General features: G+C 35.4%; 1 protein-coding gene across 2 annotated transcripts in view; it reads right to left on the bottom strand.

The window, feature by feature from the left end:
* Positions 1-445: 445 nt before the first annotated feature.
* Positions 446-20,205, bottom strand: part of LOC138708981 (myrosinase 1-like) — a 35,040-nt gene continuing 15,280 nt past the window's right edge. Inside the window, exons 8-11 of one of the 2 annotated variants that reach the window (XM_069839403.1) lie at positions 19,339-19,487; positions 8,736-8,870; positions 5,696-5,802; positions 446-745 (exon numbers count right to left, since the gene is read on the bottom strand). In XM_069839403.1, coding sequence (XP_069695504.1) covers positions 616-745; positions 5,696-5,802; positions 8,736-8,870; positions 19,339-19,487 — 521 coding nt within the window. In that variant the 3' untranslated portion in view covers positions 446-615. The remainder of the gene's footprint in view (positions 746-5,695; positions 5,803-8,735; positions 8,871-19,338; positions 19,488-20,205) is intronic. The other variant, XM_069839404.1, reaches the window with a different exon arrangement.

Raw genomic sequence — 20,205 nt, 5'->3', positions numbered from 1 at the left:
AAATGAAAAATCTGTTCACAGTTTGCAAAGCCAGTTATATCACAATCGCACCGTAGGCCACTGTGAAGCTAACTTTATAGATTAATTCCAGTTCCTGCTCTCAAAAAGCTACCCAGTTATTAGCGTGACAATTTTGGAACGTACAAGCATATAAGGAACTCTCATAATGGAAGACCCATAATATATGCTGACGAAATTATCCTGTACAGACGGAAGGCTAAATACAATGGATGGCCATGTCCGAAGAATGCCAGATATCAACAATATCGAAAAAGGTTTTCATAAATTTGCCGTCACTAGGATGAAGAAAGCGTGGAAGGTCTTTAATTAAATAATCTAGACAGATCAGGACAAATAGATAAAAGCTTTCAAAGAGATCTAACGTATGCGACTTAAAGTCAATTACTTACAAAAGAAAACCTAAGAATAAGAATTTAGAGAAAACTAGTAATTGTAGAATTTATTATCTTTGTATATATATTACAAATCGGAGTTACAGTTGCCGTACAAACAGTTGAAGAAACATTTCATTACCTATATATAAAACTGATTTTGATAAATTTGTTGATCATGCTTAGCTAGGAGTTATGTGTTCTTGGCATCTTATTTTTTTACTCATTCCTCCCGAAATCGTTCCGGGATTTGTTTTGTTGCGATGATTTCGGCGTACACTTTGGCTGATTCTTTGATAGTTCGTGCTCGGTTCGGGTCCTCAAAGTCGACGTGGTACAGGCCGAATCTTTGTCTGTTAGAACAGAAGAAGTTAAATTTGATCAAAAACACATTATCACACCAACTTTACCCATAGTTTGAAAGAGAGTTTATACTTCTGAATGGATAATTACGGTACAAATTATTCTAATTTAATTGCACTTAAGGGTGTTATTCGGAGTAGGTTATTCTGAGGCAATCTTAAAGTTTGTCGTTGTTGCTATGTGAATAGCGCATGCGCCTCCCAACCAAGCTACCGAAATTCGATTCCCGGTGTGTGTAATGAAATCTTTTCTTCCGTCCACGGGACTGGGTAATTGTCCTGTGATGCCTCTACTGTGGCCCTGCGTCATGTCAATCCTACAACCAGGGAGGTCCGCACATATAAGAAGTCTAGTGTACGATCAGATGAATATCTCGCTTCCCCCGCTGTAGTAAGTCGGATAAAAGAGGAATTAAAGAAGAGAATTAAAGAAAGAGAGAAAGAAAAAAGAAAGGAAGAAAGAGAGAAAGAAAAAAGAAAGGAAGAAAGAGAGAAAGAAAAAAGAAAGGAAGAGAGAGAGAAAAAAGAAAGCTTCTTTAAATCAATGTCTCATGTAGAGTACTTCTATGCATGCATAGTCATGTGATCTCGTAAACCAGTCAACTTTATTCACTTGTTGAGCACTGAAGAGGCGGCATCAATTTCATTCATTCTATTCATTCTACTTGGTAGTGTATTTACATACTACTTTTAATTGGTATTAATTTAGTTTATATAATAATTAATATTTTTACTTAAAATCACCGTAATAGCCTAATTCTAGCATTCTCTTTCTTATAGCCACGCTATAGAAATTAATTTCGCATTTGTTGTTACGCAGAATTCAACAGTGCTTGCCAATTGATAGAACCACATGATTGCATTTCGATGACCAGGAAGTGATAGTTCGTATGTGTAAATTTGCTGGTGAATAAAAAAATTGTTTTAAAAATTAATTTTTCACAAAATGGACATACTTAATTTTTTATATATCCTTCTGCTTTGCAAGTTCTTCTACTAGAGGACAAAATATCAGTTAACTGTCCAATTTTGTGAATATAATAGTAATGTAGTAAATATAAATAATAGTGTAGTTAAACTATATTGGGGCTAAAGGGGATGAAGTTACAGAAGAATGGTGGAAGTTACACAACGCAGAACTGCACGCATTGTATTCTTCACCTGATATAATTATGAACATTAAATCCAGACGTTTGAGATGGGCAGGGCATGTAGCACGTATGGGCGAATCCAGAAATGTATATAGAGTGTTAGTTGGGGAGGCTGAGATGTAGATGGGAGGATAATATTGAAATGGATTTGTGGGAGGTGGGATTTGATTGTAGAGACTGGATTAATCTTGGCTCAGGATAGGGACCTATGGCGGGCTTATGTGAGGGCGGCAATGAACCTCCGGTTTCCTTAAAAGCCATAAGTAAGTGTAGTTAAACTAAATGACTATTTTTTATATACGAGGTAACACTTCTTAGCCATCAATATATATGCATAATGTGTTCTAAATGTTGTCATCTTTGTTAAATCTCTTCTATTCTCCACTCCGGAAACCGAACCACAAACTACTTCAATGGAGTTGAAGATAAATTAATTAATAATTACATATTGTAAGTTCCTTTGATTCTGAAGTAACAGTGAATACAATATTCGGGACATATCTGTAATGATTGTCGAAAGAATATAATCCTTCAGACTGAAAAATTTGGAAAGACAGCTCTAGCATGAGATAAACAGGTGCTGAAAAGAACAGAATCTCTTAAATACAGGTTCTTCCCACAAGGCGTCGAAATGGAAATGGAGGTGTCAGAAAACTGCGAGCTAAGTTGTCAGTTAGGCCAACAGCACGATTGCAAGACTGCCTTGAAGGAACTGATACCACGTGTGACAAACTGTCAAGAACAGGATATTAAAGGAAATGTGGAGGATACAGTGTCAAAAAAAAGCCCATACGCAATCCACAGAGCCAAAACGGCGAATAGTGAAGCATATTGAGATTTACAAATTTATTATAGAGTTTCATAGCATGAATAAAATATGTGTAATATGTAAAATTATTTTTTTTCTTTTCTTTCTGGATTTATCTATACTACCGTGACTCTCCGTAATGTCCATAGAAGACACATTTTTTCCGGTTCGATACAAAGGGAAATGTTTCCAAAATAAGTAGTTTAGATAAGTACAAATATCAATGAACATTTTAAACTAAGTGACTTCAACTTCAGTAATTACATAATAAAATACGTGTTCATAAGATTCTAACAAATATGCAACACTTACCCACATAATATAGCTACTCACACTTCTAATTTTGCAAATTGTCCATTTTCTTTTTGTCCTGGCAACTAAGAAGAGGAAGATACACACCACGAAATATATGGATGGAAGAAGCCAAGAAAGCAATGTGTGGAAAAGGGTTACAAAAACAGGGATGGAAAGCTAAAAGAAGGTTGGAGAAAAGAAGATTAGAGTGAACATTTTGGACAAAGGAAGTTCTTGTTAATGCGTTATGTACCTGCTCAATAATAATAATAATAATAATAATAATAATAATAATAATAATACTATTAATAATAATAATAAAAATAATAACACTTTCTGAAGTCGAAATTGCAATAGAAAATCTGAAAAAGTACAAGTCACCAGGTATTGACCAAATTCCAGCAGAATTAATATAAGAGGGTGGAAGGGCATTACCTAACGAAATTTATAAACTTGTACTTGCAATTTGGGAAAAGGAAATTGTACCAGAACAATGGAAGGAGTCCATAATCGTACCTATTTTTAAGAAGGGGGACAAGACTAACTGTAGTAACTTTCGAGGAATATCACTTTTGTTGACGTCGTATAAAATTTTGTCGAATATCCTTTTGAGAAGATTAACTCCATATGTAGATGAAATTATTGGGGATCATCAGTGTGGTTTTAGGCGTAATAGATCGACTATTGATCAGATTTTTTGTATTCGACGGATATTGGAGAAAAAATGGGAGTATAAGGGTACAGTACATCAGTTATTCATAGATTTCAAAAAGGCGTACGACTCGGTTAAGAGAGAAGTTTTATATAATATTCTTATTGAATTTGGTATTCCCAAGAAACTAGTTCGATTAATTAAAATGTGTCTTAGTGAAACTTACAGCAGAGTCCGTATAGGCCAGTTTCTATCTTATGCTTTTCCAATTTACTGCGGGCTATAGCAGGGAGATGCATTGTCACCTCTACTTTTCAACTTCGCTGTAGAATATGCCATTAGGAAAGTTCAGGATAACAGAGAGGGTTTAGAATTGAACGGGTTACATCAGCTTCTTTTCTATGCGGATGACGTGAATATGTTAGCAGAAAATCAACAAACGATTAGGGAAAACACGGAAATTATACTTGAAGCAAGTAAAGCGATAGGGTTGGAAGTAAATCCCGAAAAGACAAAGTACATGATTATGTCTCGTGACCCGAATATTGTACGAAATAGAACTATAAAAATTAGAGATTTATCCTTCGAAGAGGTGGAAAAATTCAAATATTTTGGAGCAACAGTAACAAATATAAATGACACTCGGGAGGAAATTAAATGCAGAATAAATATGGGAAATGCCTGTTATTATTCGGTTGAGAAGCTTTTGTCATCTAGTCTGCTGTCAAAAAATCTGAAAGTTAGAATTTATAAAACAGTTATATTACCGGTTGTTCTGTATGGTTGTGAAACTTGGACTCTCACTTTGAGAGAGGAACAGAGATTAAGGGTGTTTGAGAATAAAGTTCTTAGGAAAGGGGCTAAAAGGGGTGAAGTTACAGGAGAATGGAGAAAGTTACACAACGCAGAGCTGCACGCATTGTATTCTTCACCTGACATAATTACGAACATTAAATCCAGACATTTGAGATGGGCGGGGCATGTGGCACGTATGGGCGAATCCAGAAATGCATATAGAGTGTTAGTTGGGAGGCCGGCGGGAAAAAGACCTTTGGGGAGACCGAGACATAGGTGGGAAGATAATATCAAAATGGATTTGAGGGAGGTGGGATATGATGGTAGAGACTGGATTAATCTTGCTCAAGATAGGAACCAATGGCGGGCTTATGTGAGGGCGGCAATGAACCTCCGGGTTCCTTAAAAGCCAGTAAGTAGTAGTAGTAGTAGTAGTAGTAGTAGTAGTAGTAGTAGTAGTAGTAGTAATAATAATAATAATAATAATAATAATAATAATTATACATCTTTCATAACGTTTCACCACGAAATATATGGATGGAAGAAGTCAAGAAAGCAATGTTTGGAAAAGGATTACAAATACGGAGATGGGAAGATAAGACATTTCGAGACGCGTTCATCGAAACCAAATTTTAAATGTTTGTCTTGCAATACTGAATACGTTAGTAAGACTGAAATAAGTGTAAAGGATGTAAAAATAAACTTGTAGCCGAAAAAGTGAACTATTAAAAACGGTTTATCAAAAGTTCACAAAGTGAATTTAGCATAAATTTGAACAGATTGAAAATTCTGAACTTCTATATATGTCCATGTTGAATCATTCATACACTACTTTTAACACTTGAATATAAATTATTATATATTATTTTCTATATATGTTTGATGTGGTTGAACATAATATTAGTTTTAATTTAATCGACCGCTTTGTACAAATGAATCAGAACGCTCTTCCACATAACAAAATTGTAAAAGATCTATCACGTAAAAGAGCTTGTTGAGATGTAATTGGATCTGAGGCGAATCTAGAATACTCAAAGTAAAACATATTCCATTATTATTTATTAGTTTAAATACCGTCCATTTACAATTGCTTATATCACATAAAATAATTTCTGTAGAGATTTTTTGAGTGAAGTATGGATATTTTATAAGGAGAGTAGGGATTTTTGGTTACAGCAATCTGGAAACACTGAATTTACATTTAGTATACCACTGGCAGTATAATTTTAAGTAGTACTCACGTGTAACCATTGTTCCACTCGAAGTTGTCTATAAGACTCCACGCTGTGTAGCCAACAACGTTGCAGCCATCTTCGTGTATGGCGTTCAGCATTTCAGTCAAGTAACTCTGAAATAGAAAAGTGAATGTTGCATAGTACATACATCAACAATCCACAGCACCGGATCGAATTCTCCTCCTTCAATGTTTCTCTTTGTGGTCTGACTCCAAGTTAGGCATATATGTGTTGACGTATATATCCAATGTCAACTGCCATTATACTAGGAGCGCACTCAGCTGAGTGACTGGTTGGCCGGGAATCCGCAGTTATTATGCACTGCTAGCTAAGAGAATATTATAGATTATATTAATTTGTCCTACAGAATTATGATTCTACATACCAAGCGCTCTGACCACTGAGCTACGCCGAATTCAATACAATGGCAGTTGACATTGGATATATACGTCAACACATATATGCCTAACTTGGAGTCAGGGCACAAAGGAAAACATCGAAGGAGGAGAATTCAATCCGGTACTATGGATCGAATTCGGCGTAGCTCAGTGGTCAGAGCGCTTGGTACGTAGAACAAAGGACCCGAGTTCGATTTCCGGCGCCGGAGCGAATTTTTCTCCTTAAAGATTAAGTGTCAACATTACAGACAAATTCTGTAGGACAAATTAATATAATCTATAATAATTATTATTTTAGTTTACGCCGGCGATCGAACCAGTGTCTGTTGTAAGCCAGTACTCCAGCACAGAACTACTACCTATAGGGTTTACCACTCTACCTAAATTAAATTAAATTCAGCCCCAAAATATGAAATTATCGTTGTTATTACTGTAACAGCTTATTAATACCTGACCAAATTGTATATTTTATTTGAACAATTTCTTCCGTACATGTTTAGTCAGCATTTCGAAGACTGGTTGGAACCTCATGTCATAAGTGACACCAATAAGACATCATTCATGAGGCAACTAAACCAGGAGATAAAGTAGGATGACCAGTTCCTTTCCTCCTCCATTGCATTCATCGCTGACTATAGTGTGTTCGGAGTTCAGAAAATACCATTGAATATATAGTTATCTTCTTAGCGGAAAATCTCCCTCTTTGCAATATAACTAAAATAAGTTACGTATTTTCTAAATATATAAAATGACAGAAGTAAATACAGTAAAATCCCTCTTAACCGGCACCAAAGAGATCAGACAAGTTCCGGATACGAGATTTTGCTGGGTAATTGAATAAATACCAGTATATACGAAAAAAAAGTTAGTATTTCATGGTGCGAAATGTTGAAACTGCAGCCATATGAAGCTTATTTCTCGATCACTTGCTCATAACTGAATAAACATAAAAACTGTGTGGATTTCCCTTATTAAAACACATCACACAACACAAATGACACACTAATTCCAGGTTCGAATATTCACTGAAAATAAAAATTCGTGCGAACTTCCTAATGTGGCAACACTGACGGCCTGAACATAACTAACTAAGCATAAAAACTGTGTGGATTTTCTTTATTGAAACAAATTACACTACGCAAATAATACACTAATTTGAGGTTAGAATATTCACTGAAAACGAAAGTTCGTGCGAACGTCCTAATGTGGCAACACTGACGGCCCGAACATAACTAACTAAACACAAAAAAATATTTGAATTTTCTTCATTAAAACACATCATACAACACAAATAGTACACACATTTTAGGATCGAATATTCACTGAAAATGAAAGTTCCTAATGTGGCAAAACTGACGGCCCAGACTGTGACAATCTGGCAGATTAAAACTTCTTTTTTGCGCAGCCAAAAGTGCCGTTGTTTTGGCATTGCCGGTTATTTGGGTGCCGGTTACGAGGGATTTTACTGTTTATTGTATTTATTCGTTTATTGAAAATAAAATAAACCAATATATTTATTTTTAAGCAATATTAAATGTTTGTTTTTAAGCAATGCTTAGTTATAGTAGGTATTCAGATTTACTTCTGTTATTTTATATACGTTAGAAAATACATAAATAACTTATTATACATATATTACAATGAGGGAGAATATCCGCTAAGATGATGCCTACTAGTTCACATCACAGAAACGTAACCATGTCAATCAGGTACTATCATCGTGTGGTAGATGAAAGAAACTCACTGTCCGATATTAACCGATGTCCGATACTACCCGACTCTCCCCTATGTAGGCCATCAACCAAAACCTTAATCAAAGTTCCGACCATTGTTGTTGTTTAGTCAACTCTCCGAAGACAGGTCTGGATCCGGAAAGTGACACCAACAAGGCATCACTGATGGGGCAACTACACCAGGAAATAATGGGGTAGGGTGGCCCGTTTCTTTTCCCCTCTTTTGCATACATCGCTGACTATAGTTATATATTACACGGATCAGATTTTAGATGTATACAAAGAATTGATCTTCCTCTGACATATTATAATATCGTCAAGTGAGATGTACTGCCTGATATTTGTAAATACACATATCAGCGAGAACATCTGAGACCAACAAGGCATCACTCATGAGACAACTAGGCCAGGAGATAATGGGGTAGGGTGACCCTTCCTTTTCCCTTCCATTGCATACATCGCTGACTAGTTACTTATTACACTAATCAGACTTCAGATGTATACAAAAAATTATTCTTGCTTTGACATAATATAATATTATTATATCGTCAAGTGAGAGGTGCTGCCTAATAATTTGTATATATGCATTATCAGTCAGATCCTCAATCAGAAATGTTCTGTCCATTTATACATAATAAACTAAAGCTACATCTTGTCAGAAGTTGGTATTTGAGCTATGGTCTATTCTTTCAGATATTTTGTTTTATTTATCTTAATTTTATCTTCAGATATTATTAGATTGCGGGTTTTTAAGGCCGACACCGTCATTGGTTGATGAGAATGAGATGACATTGGAGAAAAGATAACATTATGATAATTCCCATGACTCTGTGTACATATTTATCATTCATATTATCTCACTGCAATTGAATAATCTTGTACTTGAAAAAATTGGCAAACAGAAGGAATACATACCGTAAGATAGTTGATACGGCCTGTGTCATTCAGTTCACCGTGGTCAGAAAATCCGTTTTCTGTGATGATGACTGGAGGGTTATTGTAGATTTCCGCTATTCTATTCAGTTGCTTTCGGAATCCCCAAGGCACTACCTGAAGAAGCATTAAGAAATTCCATATTCATGTTGGATAAAATTACTGGGTTGAAAATTTAGTTTTATTGCAACAAGTCATACCATATTTGATGTTGAGTTCATGTCCGATACTAACGAAGAATAACTCGTTAAGGGGGGATATACAAGTTTGAGCAATAAAAAATTAGGAAAATTCAATATTTTTTTTTCAGCAACTAATGACTTTTTCTTCTTGGAATTTGACATGCTCAGTATTCACTGCTTCTGCAATTATACACTATTTTCAGATTTACTAAAAGTTTCACCATTATGAGTAATTATTATAACAAAAAACTAGACGTTTTTGTGTACTGATGTGCCGTTTTTATGACATTGTCGACAAATATGAATATTTCTGAGCCATTCTTGTTTTTTCTTTTTATTCCTGAATGTCAAATGAACAATATGAGAGTCTTTGAAAGTCTACAATAGAAGTATTCTTTTAAATTTCTTATGATAAGTTAAATTTTTAATGTTTTAGGTAAAAAAAATAAAAAATAAACTATAAATGTTACAGCAATATTGTAATTCATCTTGTTCACAAATATGAAAGACAGTTGCATGAAAAATTGTACTGCGTTATCTTAAAAACTTACCGAGTATCACAAAAACGGTTTCGAAAAGTATAAGTTATGGGAAATGAGCATTATATATACGAGTACCTTATGTGTTGAGAGCTAAATAAACGCACGCTTGGAAGTATTGTATATATCGTAAAAATTCCTTCACTCACATAAAAATAAATGTCCAATTTTTATATAAGAAATATATTGAAAAATTACTTTTTTGGACCCTCAAACCTGTATATCCCCCCCTGAACAATTTGGCCCGTTTCTACTAATTTTCATTTTGTAATATCGTTTATTGCTTGCGCCGGCGAGGAAGATTAGTCGTAATTTTTTTATAACATATAAAATAAAGCTAGTGAATTTATTTTGTCTATGCATGCCTGTATTTCTGCAAGGAAAGCAGAGCTGACTTTGACCTCATGACGTCATATGCTATGGAAAATATAGATGTTCTCTCAGGTTAATGTGGTGGTGTAGATATTCATTAGAACAATGAATATGTATGTATGTAGAAACAGTTTATGAAATGCCTAATTGAATTCATCAGAATGTTTCCCTGAGTTATCATGTCTATCAAGAACACATTTCATATATCAACAAAAAATGTGTAACAGACCAGAGGTGTTTTAAACAAAACTAAAGGCCACCAGCGTAGTTCAGTCGGCTGAGACGCTTGCCTGGCGATCCGAAGTTGCGCTCGGGCGTGGGTTCGATTCCTGCGTGGGCTCATTACTTGGTTGGGTTTTTTCCGAGGCTTTCCCCAACCGTAAGGCTAATGTCAGGTAATCTATGGTGAATCGTCGGTCTCATCTTGCCAAATACCATCTCGCTATCATCAATTCCATCGACGCTAAGTAATGTAGTAGTTGATACAGCGTCATTAAATAACCAACTACAAAAGGAAAACAAAAAACTAGAAATTAGAACCCAGTTTTAATTCAATACAGCCTAATTAAATTGGTTATGGAGTTAGTAAGGAAAAAGTTAAAAAGATCAATATTTATATGACAAAATCAGACAGAATTTTCTAAGATTGCAATTAAATCACATATTCGCTCATAATTTGTATAGACATCACTATGTATCAAATTTAGAAAGTCTATACCAGGGACGGGAAATAGCCGCTCTCAGAGCGCTTAGCTTCTAACGCTACAGTTGCTGTTGCATGGATAGTCATGTACAGTAGTGGCAAAAAAAAAAACGGACCGACCATTGTAGCTGATTTCAGAGTCACAGATTCAAATTTTTCTAGTCACAAAACACATCTATCTTGTATAATTAATTGTGACAATGAAAGTTATTGCATTTGTTTGATTTTTACCGTCTTTTGTTTCCTTCAGTGCCTCAAACTTACAGACGAAAAAACTTTGAAGAGTTTTATTTCCATCTGGCATCAATATTACATTTCTACCTCTATTCGGCAAAGATAACTGCGTATTTTTACATTAAATAGCAGTACATACCTCTGGCTTCATTATCCATATTGAAATTACCACAGTTTGACACCGTACACAGCACAGGATTCTTTTGTATCAGCTACAAGTGACGGTCCGGTTTTTTTTGCCACTGCTGTACCGACTGCTATATTTACTATACGAGTTTGCCACCCAAGGTCTATACAATAGCGCAAATGTTGTTTTTACGAAGGAGGTATCAGCGTGGGAAGAGCTCTGAAGTTTCTTCAAGGCCATTTTCGACAGACCATCACATGTTTCTGTCACTTAACCCGTAGTTTGCTATGTTCATTATAGTGGATTGCAGTGAACGTGAATAGAATCTTGATGATGTGTCTATTTTTGTTATTGATTATAAGTATTAAAGACAATTTTTTAAATTAGAAAATATTATCCATTTGAACATTTCATTGTTTTGGAGCAGTGGTCAGTGTGTCTGACTGCGAAAGTAGCTGGCCCGGATTCGAATACTGGTTGGGACAAGTTGCCTGGTTGAGGTATTTCCGTGGTTTTCCTTCAACCCGTTAAGGGTACATATTTCAGAGGTCTGTGACCGGTTTTGTGCAATCGTACATGATGCATATACTGTACGTAAAACTGCTACAGAACTAACCTAGAGCTGTGTACACGCAGGGGTTAAATAATTATTTTTCTGGAAAAGAAAATATCCTTCTGCATTTTTTCCGCAATAACTGTTGAGAATACTTAAATTTCTTAAATTATTTATCTAACGAAGATTTCGATTCCATACATTATTAAAAAATACAACAAACATTTTTTTTAGATAACCCCTTAAATCAAGGTCATAGATTGCTCATGCAAATTACAATTATAATAATCATCTACTTTTGTCGTGGAAGATGTTGGAAATTGTTAACACGAAAATTTAATTTATAAAACTTACCACCAGAGTTGTATGCCTAGAATAACAAAGTATATCTAACAAAATGCAATAAAATTAAGCAATAAAAGAACATATTATTGTAACAAAAGTATACATTATTGAAATTATGTGCTATTATATAAATCTGAATAGTTCTTATGAAATTGCTGCATTTTCCCTTATAAACCTATTGTCTTTCAGTTCTTCCAACGTATGCGAGTTATTCCACCATTCTAGAAGAATAGGCCCATTCTTGTAGCCAAGGGAACAACAAACAGTTATCTCTGTGCAATTCGTTATGAATAGTGCTGTCCTCAAACTATCCCAGAAGAGCGACACGTATTATTTCTTTGTACGTAGTGAATACTACTACCACAGTCTAGTATATACAGTCACGAAGCTCAATACGCAGGAAATATGCATCCATAGATAGTTGCTAACCACTAGGATCGCTACTATAGCCTCATAAAATACAATATGAAACAGTACCGGCACAATCTATTGTTCCTAGTACCCTCGTCAACTCAAGCTTCGTGACTGTATATACTAGACTGCGCTACTACTATGTACGCAGTCACTTGTCATTCCTTCATACTATTTTCAGGATTTATTATACGTAACATTCAAACAGCTGTATCTCCACACCCATTGAAAACTAGAACATGTTTATATCAACATTTTTATTCAGAATAGTTCATACTATCATCCCCTAAAATATATTACTCTTTCTTCTAATGGGTGACAATGAGCAGGCCTGTCTTACTCCAAAGTTGAGTATTTCATATTTTGATTTGTGTTTTCTGCATCCACTGATATTATAGGACTTTCATATACATTTTTCAGAGTTAGAATCATGTCTCTGACTATCCTTTATTCATCGTAATCTCTAATAATAATTATTTATACTTATTTCGCTACTTGTCTAATGCACATCAGCAGCAATAACATCCCTTCCAGATTTCTTGTTATCACCAACATAACCAGTTTCTTCTAACTTCCTGATTGAATCCTCCTAATTCGACTGAAACATGGACCTTCTATTAAATTGTTAAATGTTCTAAATTTTCTCAGACTTCGAGAAATATACCTATTGCTTTTATACTGTAATAGTATTGAACCTGTATTCTAATATTTACCGATATTATAACCAGAGCTTGAAACTTTAAAATTCTTGTAGCAGTAATAATAAAATTACTACTCGACAAAATGGCAACTATTGAAATGCAAAATGTAACAAAGTAAATCTCCATTGTTTGCCCAACACACTGGTGTTTTTGTTTTTTCTTCTATCTCAAATGAGTCGTCTAGAATCAAACTGCACTTCATCAAAAAATCTGATTTGTCAGAAAAGAAGAAAAACTAGTGCAGTATCGGCCTGGTTGGCGCAGTTGGTATAGCGCTCGCCTTCTATGCCCGAGGTTGCGGGTTCGATCCCGGGCCAGGTCGATGGCATTTAAGTGTGCTTAAATGCGACAGGCTCATGTCAGTAGATTTACTGGCATGTAAAAGAACTCCTGTGGGACAAAATTCCGGCACACCGGCGACGTAGATATAACCTCGGCAGTTGCGAGCGTCGTTAAATAAGATATAACATTTAACTAGTGCAGTTAGAATCCACACGGTGATTTTATACTAAAGTTAAGGCAGGTAAATTCCATTGATTCCAAACGAATAGTTCATCACATTCTCTGCAAAATTCTACACTGAAACGTACCTTAATCCCATATTTCATAATTTAGAGAGAGTGCAGTTTGATTCTAGGCGACTAAAATATAATATTTATAACGCTTGAAAATTTGAAGTTACTTTTGAATAACTTTATACAACAGAATTAGGCTGTAGAAATTGCAGGATATGTAATGTAATAAGAAACTTCGACTCGATAATGAATTTTGGAATAATGTTCTGGGGAAATTCCACAGACAGAAACAGTATATTCCTATTACAAAAAATAATAATTATAATAATAGTAAGCCTAGGTGCCAAATCTAGAGAATCGTGTAGGATTATTTTCAAAAAACTACAAATAATGCCCATGATTTGTCATTATATTTTTTCATTATTATTCTTCCTCATATGTAATCGTGAAAACTTTGTAACTAGTTCAACAATTCATAGCATAAATAAGCGTCAAAAATGATTTTCATACTTCATCGGCAAGTCATCATGCTATCAAAAAGGAGTGCGTTATATGGCAGTAAACATTTTTAATAGCTTCCCTATCGATATTAAAAATGAAACTCAAAACATAAGATTATTTAGGGCCAAATTAAAGAAGTACCTAATTTCACACGGCTTCTATTCTGTAGGTGAATTCATGACATTCAGCAACGTTTCATGAAATTGATACTAAGGCCGGGTGCACACAGAATCAGACGCGGCGCGACGCGACATTTTGTCTCGTGGTACTTGTCTCCCATTGATTTCTTATGATGCGATGCACACAGAATCAGACGCGGCGCGACGGTCGCGAGCAGACACAAGGAGACACGAAGAGACAACATCGAATGACTGCTAGAAGTTCGTCGCGAGGAGACTGTCTGATAGCTGCAGTGTACTGCGCATGCGTTAGTAGTGGCTATGATTGCACGCTTTCATTATCTACAAAAAATACTATTGTTGCGTAGTGCACATTATTCATAATGGAGCTCGATGCGGATAAATTAGTTGATTTAGTACAGGAAAGATACATTCTGTACAATCTTTGAAACAATATCACGAGAATAATGTGGTTTCTGAAAATGTGAAAAATTGCAAATGAGATGAAAGCACCAGGTGAATAATAATTTATAATAATAACACTGCGTAACAAATGTTAACATTTTTTGCTTGTTTGTTTGTTTTTTTTTTTTTTTGCGCTAGGCATGTGCTATATGTTTTCTATATAATTTGAGCCTCCTGAATACGAATATGACAATAAAAACAGTTGTTGGTTACGGTTTTTGAGAAATTTTGGAATTTATATCTATTCAAAATATTGTTTTATATAATGACAATAAGGCTAAATATTCACTGTTCAGAAGATTACAGCTTTCTTTTTCTGCATTTTCTTTTACACTGGGCATCAGGTACATCACGAGCTAAAGTCCAACAATAGTCTGCTAGCATATTGGTACTCCATTGTCCTTGGTATCTTTTTTCCATAGTTGAAATGTCTTGATGGAAGCGCTCATCATGCTCATCACTGAAATCGCACAATTCTCGGAAAAAAAAAAGTCAAGATGTGAGTAAAGGAAATGAATTTTCAGGGAAATTTTACAACCCCTAGTTTAATACGCCAACAGTAAATTTTTACTAGTTCTTCATAGTTCTCACTTCTACAGTTATCCAGAAAATTAATTCAACCTCCTTGAATGCAATCCAGATGGCTGTCTCTTTTCCTTCCAGCAAAGATTCGAAGCGATTGTCCATTATTTCCTAATTTGTGGTCCATTGAGAACTCCCTCTTTTATTTTTGAATCACTAATAGCAGGAAATGTTAAGGAATGCTCGCTGGTCCGAGTCCTCATGGGGGAAGAAATTTTCTGATGAAATTTCGGCCAGTGTCTGGGACCGGTGCCCACCTAGCATCGTGATGCACTTGGGGAGCTACGATAGGTAGCGAAAGCCAGACTGGGGGGATCATCGTGCTAACCACACAATACCTCCATTCTGGTTGGATGATCGTCCACCTCTGTTTTGGCATGTAGACGTGAGGCCAGCAGCCGGCTGGTCGGTCTGGGCTCTTCACGGGGTGTAGCGCCACGGATTATTAATAGCAGGAAATTTTTCCTGGATATTTTTAAATGCTTCAGTTTTATAATTTATCCCTTTAACAAAATTCTTCATTAACCCTAACTTATTGTGTAAAAGGGGTAAAATTACTTCGCTTTGAGGTACAAGGGGTTGATGTATAATATTTTTCTTCCTTGGCTCTAGTGATTATCGTTTTATTTTATAATACTTATCTCGAGCGCGAGACCACACCTGTGGAGTAACGGTCAGCGCGTCTAGCCGCGAAACCAGGTGGCCCGGGTTCGAAATCCGGTCGGGGCAAGTTACCTGGTTCAGGTTTTTTCCGGGGTTTTCCCTCAACCCAATACGAGCAAATGCTGCGTAACTTTCGGTGCTGGACCCCGGACTGATTTCACAGGCATTATCACCTTCATTTCATTCAGACGCTAAATATCCTAAATGTTGATACAGCGTCGTAAAATAACCCAATAAAATAAAATAAAAATAAAATATCTCGAGCGCGACTCTCTAATTCGTACAGAAAGCAGCAAAATTTTGTGTAGCCTAATTGCATTCCAAAAAGCAATGCTACAACCTTCAAATCCGCACATATAAACCATTCGTACTTGGAATATTATCATTAAAGCACACTTTAAAGAAATACACGTCTTACACAGAATATTAACACCACAAAAATATCCTAGTAAACTGAAGCGTTTTCATACGGCGAACCTGTTACTTCCCCTCCAAATGGAACCGAAAAGGGCAATAAAACAATTTCCGCTTCTAGAAGTGGTTTTGACATGGTGATATATTGCAAAATATAAACTACAGTAATGTGAAAGAAATGCTCATCTCAAGTAAAATCAGGTAAACTCAAGTGAATTTATACCGCGAACCTGTTTCACTCCCTCGAAATAGACTCGTAGAAGGGCAATAAAATAATTTCCCTTTCCACAAGTGCTTCTTACATGGTACCCTACTTATACTAATATTGTTTTCACATAATGGATCTTCACATTTGTAAAACAAAATAGTTACACACGAAATACGGTGATTTTTTTCATAAAATGCATAGAAAATTAATTGAATCGGTCATTGCAGAAAGGGGATAAGTCATAAAATCTTACTTTTGAGATAATCAATAAAAACTGTTTTATTCTTCCAATACTGGAGTAACCATTATAAATATTTTTTCTTACTTTGTTTATGAATAGTGAAGTATAATACATAATGTTAGACATCTGACATCTCAAACACTTTTGTTTAAAGTTGTTTAATCGAACCATGACTTATCCCCTTTCTGCAAGAAATTGTTAAATATAGAACAAAAAATATATAATTTACAAGTTTAGGCTAATGTAATCTTTGAAATCAAACTAAATATTAATAATTACAATGATAACGATGTTTTTGTGTGTAATTACTACATTACTGTCACCATTTACATAATTATTTTTTAATTTTAATCATTATTCCAACTACAGAAATGTATCAATATGTGATATTATATCACAGTTTTAAATCAAAACTCTACTTTCAAACTAATACTTAAAAACTGCATATAGGAGAGCACAATAAAAATACACTAAAGTACTACACAAAATCATTTGTTTCAATTGTTATAGAGTGTATTGTTAGACGTTGGAAGCCACGTCATTTGTAGATTCCTTGTCACAATGTGGCCAGTTCAGGATCTCTTCGTAAAAGAAAGTGTGTTCCAATGGAATGTATTGCCTCACTTTCGATACGTCTCCAAGCTTTTTTTCGTATTAATGGGAATTTTCCCAATGTATGCTTTTGTGTGGCCATTGCTATACGTCCAGAACCTGGTTTTTTCATACAGAATCTGTGTTTCCTCATTTCACTACCAATGAACAAACTGACAGTCACACATCCTGGATCATCTTTAGAGTAAACAAATTCACTGAATTGTGCTGAAGAAAACATATTATCTTTCCCTTTTTTCCTCAGTGTGTCTAATGAGCAGGTGGTTTTCTTGTAATACTCTGGCCACCAGTATTTAAAATTCAAAATATCATCAGTAGTAACTGATTATACAGAAAATCTGTTGTTTGTGTTTGCCTGGTGGATCAAGGTATTGTATTGGTCTGGCACATAAACCCTGTCTGTCTTACTTAGTTTGCGCTTCACTACACCAAAGTTGCGGTCACAGGGAAGAAATGAATGGCCTCGTTGTGGAAAATAATGAATGATTTTGTTAAATCTCCCCATTTGGGTCAGTGCAAGTAACAATCGAATTAAGGTATGATTTTTATTTTGCCCTCCACAGTTATCAGAGAAAAGATACAATTCCTTGACTGAAGAAGGGATGTTATTTTCAATATAGTTCAGAAGGAACACACTTCATTTGAAGATTTGTGGCCTATACCTTCATGATAGGAATAGAAGTGCGCCGTATTGTCTTTGAAATTGTGAATGTTGAAAATTGATGACCCAAAGTTGCGTCTAAACAAACAAAGAGTAGTTTCTTGCCCACATTGTTCTCCTGTCGTACGGGCTGCTACAGAGTTCCCAATGGAATGGACGTTCCAATGCCTTCAGTTTATTTTTCTTATTTACATCTCTGCGGTAGTTAATTTCATTGCGTTTACGTTTACCACTAATAACACAGTTTTCTTCCCCTTACTACTTCTAGCTTATCTGTCATTTTCCTTATCAGCTGATGGGCCGTAACTTATTAGAACCGCGGCACTCAGTCGCGTCACGTCGTCAGTGCAGAAAGAAGATAAGTCGCTGACTTGTCCCCTTTCTGCAATGACTGCGCTGCTTATGGTACTCTGCTTTGCGTTGAGAATGAGTAAATTTGTCCCATTTCTGTATGGAAATGTGTGTCTAGGTCTGGAGAAAGCAATGACACTCTTAACTCATTTTCGCGTTTTTCATTACTTATCCCCTTTCTGCAATGACCGATTCAATTATATTGTGCATCTCGAAAACCCGAAGTGATGGAACAATTTGCTTGTTATTTTTTAATTCAGGAGGTCGAAATTAGTAAGAAATTGTTAGTTTTATGTCTGGCGCAATATGACTGTCGACCAGTGTAATTTGTAGTAAGCCTAATTCTCTGCTATATATTATCACTCATTATTGATTTAATATATTTTTTTTTTATTGTGAGTCGTGAAGTAGTCATAACCATAAAAAATGACGTTTGTGCAGTAGGCCTACATTTTAATTTAAGACTCTTTCAATCGTATAGATTTTTAGGGGCTTGCGTCCTTAGGAAATAATAAGCAAATACAATAGAATTTTTCATATAGACAGTTCTCTATTATTGACACCATTTTCTAGCCTAGACCAGTTTTCCAATCCCACAGCCAGCAAATCAGTTGTCGCGAGCAGACAGTTTTAAGCTGTCGCGAGGCGTTGTAAAGCAAAACGTAGCGTCGCGCCACGCCGTGTCGCGTCGCGTCTGATTCTGTGTGCACCCGGCCTTAAACTTTGTATTGTATTGTAAATCTCACCTGTATATATTTCAACTAGACTGTGACTATAAATTAAGACTTTATAGTAGTATTAAGCTTTTTGACTTGATCCATATTATAGTTGTGAAGCAATGTACGAATACCATGTAATGTTAATAAATACAATACTGTACAATACAAAACAATAAAAGTAGGGAAATGAACGTTGTCAACTTAATTAGAAAAACGACCAGTAACCAAAAATATAGATAGTAACTAGTTTTGCACTATCAAATGAATATTTGTTAATTTAAATGTAAATATCAGTATTCAAGTATAGTGATAGTTATCCCTACATCACACATCCCATGCAGAGATTTGATTTCACATTCTTACTTACGTGAAGCCAGATAGATGCAGAGCCCGGCCAGCTGAAGTCAGGCATCATTAAAATGCCCACATCTTTCGTGAATGTTGGTTCACCAGTGTATGTTAGTGGAGATCCATAAAACGTAGTGTAGTGGTTCAGCCCGAAGAAATCTGCCGTTCCTAACAATAGAATGTCATAGTTTTAGTCTATCTTGGGATAAGATTTTTATGTATTAAAATTAATACGTATTCCAATTAGGTATAATTATAAACGATCAATATATGTTAGTGTAAATCCATAAAACGTAATGTAGTGATTCAGCCCGAAGAAATCTGCCGTTCCTAACAATAGAATGTCATAGTTTTAGTCTGCCTTGGGATAAAATTTTTATGTATTGAAGTTACTATTTCAATTAGGTATAATTAACTACAAACGAGCAACCAATATCCACACTCTATTCGAACTACAGTAGTAGCCAATTATAGTTAGTGGCTCGAACTTCGTGTTGTCGTTTAATTGATGAAGTTCGCGCCATTCATTGTAATTGGCTACAGCTTCCGCTAACGTGGACCTATGAGTCGCTTTAGCGAGTAGTGCTTGCTTTACTGAAGCAAGTTAAACTGAATCGTTGTCTACAAATTAGCAAGCGCGCTTCAGTAGTTGCATCCCTCAGTCTCCTTTATTATATTTCAGAGTGTTGTGAACAATAGGTTCTACAGATATCACATATACTCAGTTATATTCGGTGTCATTTTTAACTTTAGTATATAAAAAATTGGTTCTCAGGTTTACAACTAACTGCAGGATTCTTACTTTGGAATCTACACTACACTTTATTGTTCATCTCAGACATTAATTTTATTTTATGATTGATTTTCTGACAAACAATACACTAGA

The sequence above is a fragment of the Periplaneta americana genome, chromosome 11 (genome assembly GCF_040183065.1).
Source record: "Periplaneta americana isolate PAMFEO1 chromosome 11, P.americana_PAMFEO1_priV1, whole genome shotgun sequence".
Lineage (NCBI taxonomy): Eukaryota > Metazoa > Arthropoda > Insecta > Blattodea > Blattidae > Periplaneta > Periplaneta americana.
Note: the sequence above shows the minus strand (reverse complement) of the source record. Positions and strands in the feature narration are given on the sequence as shown.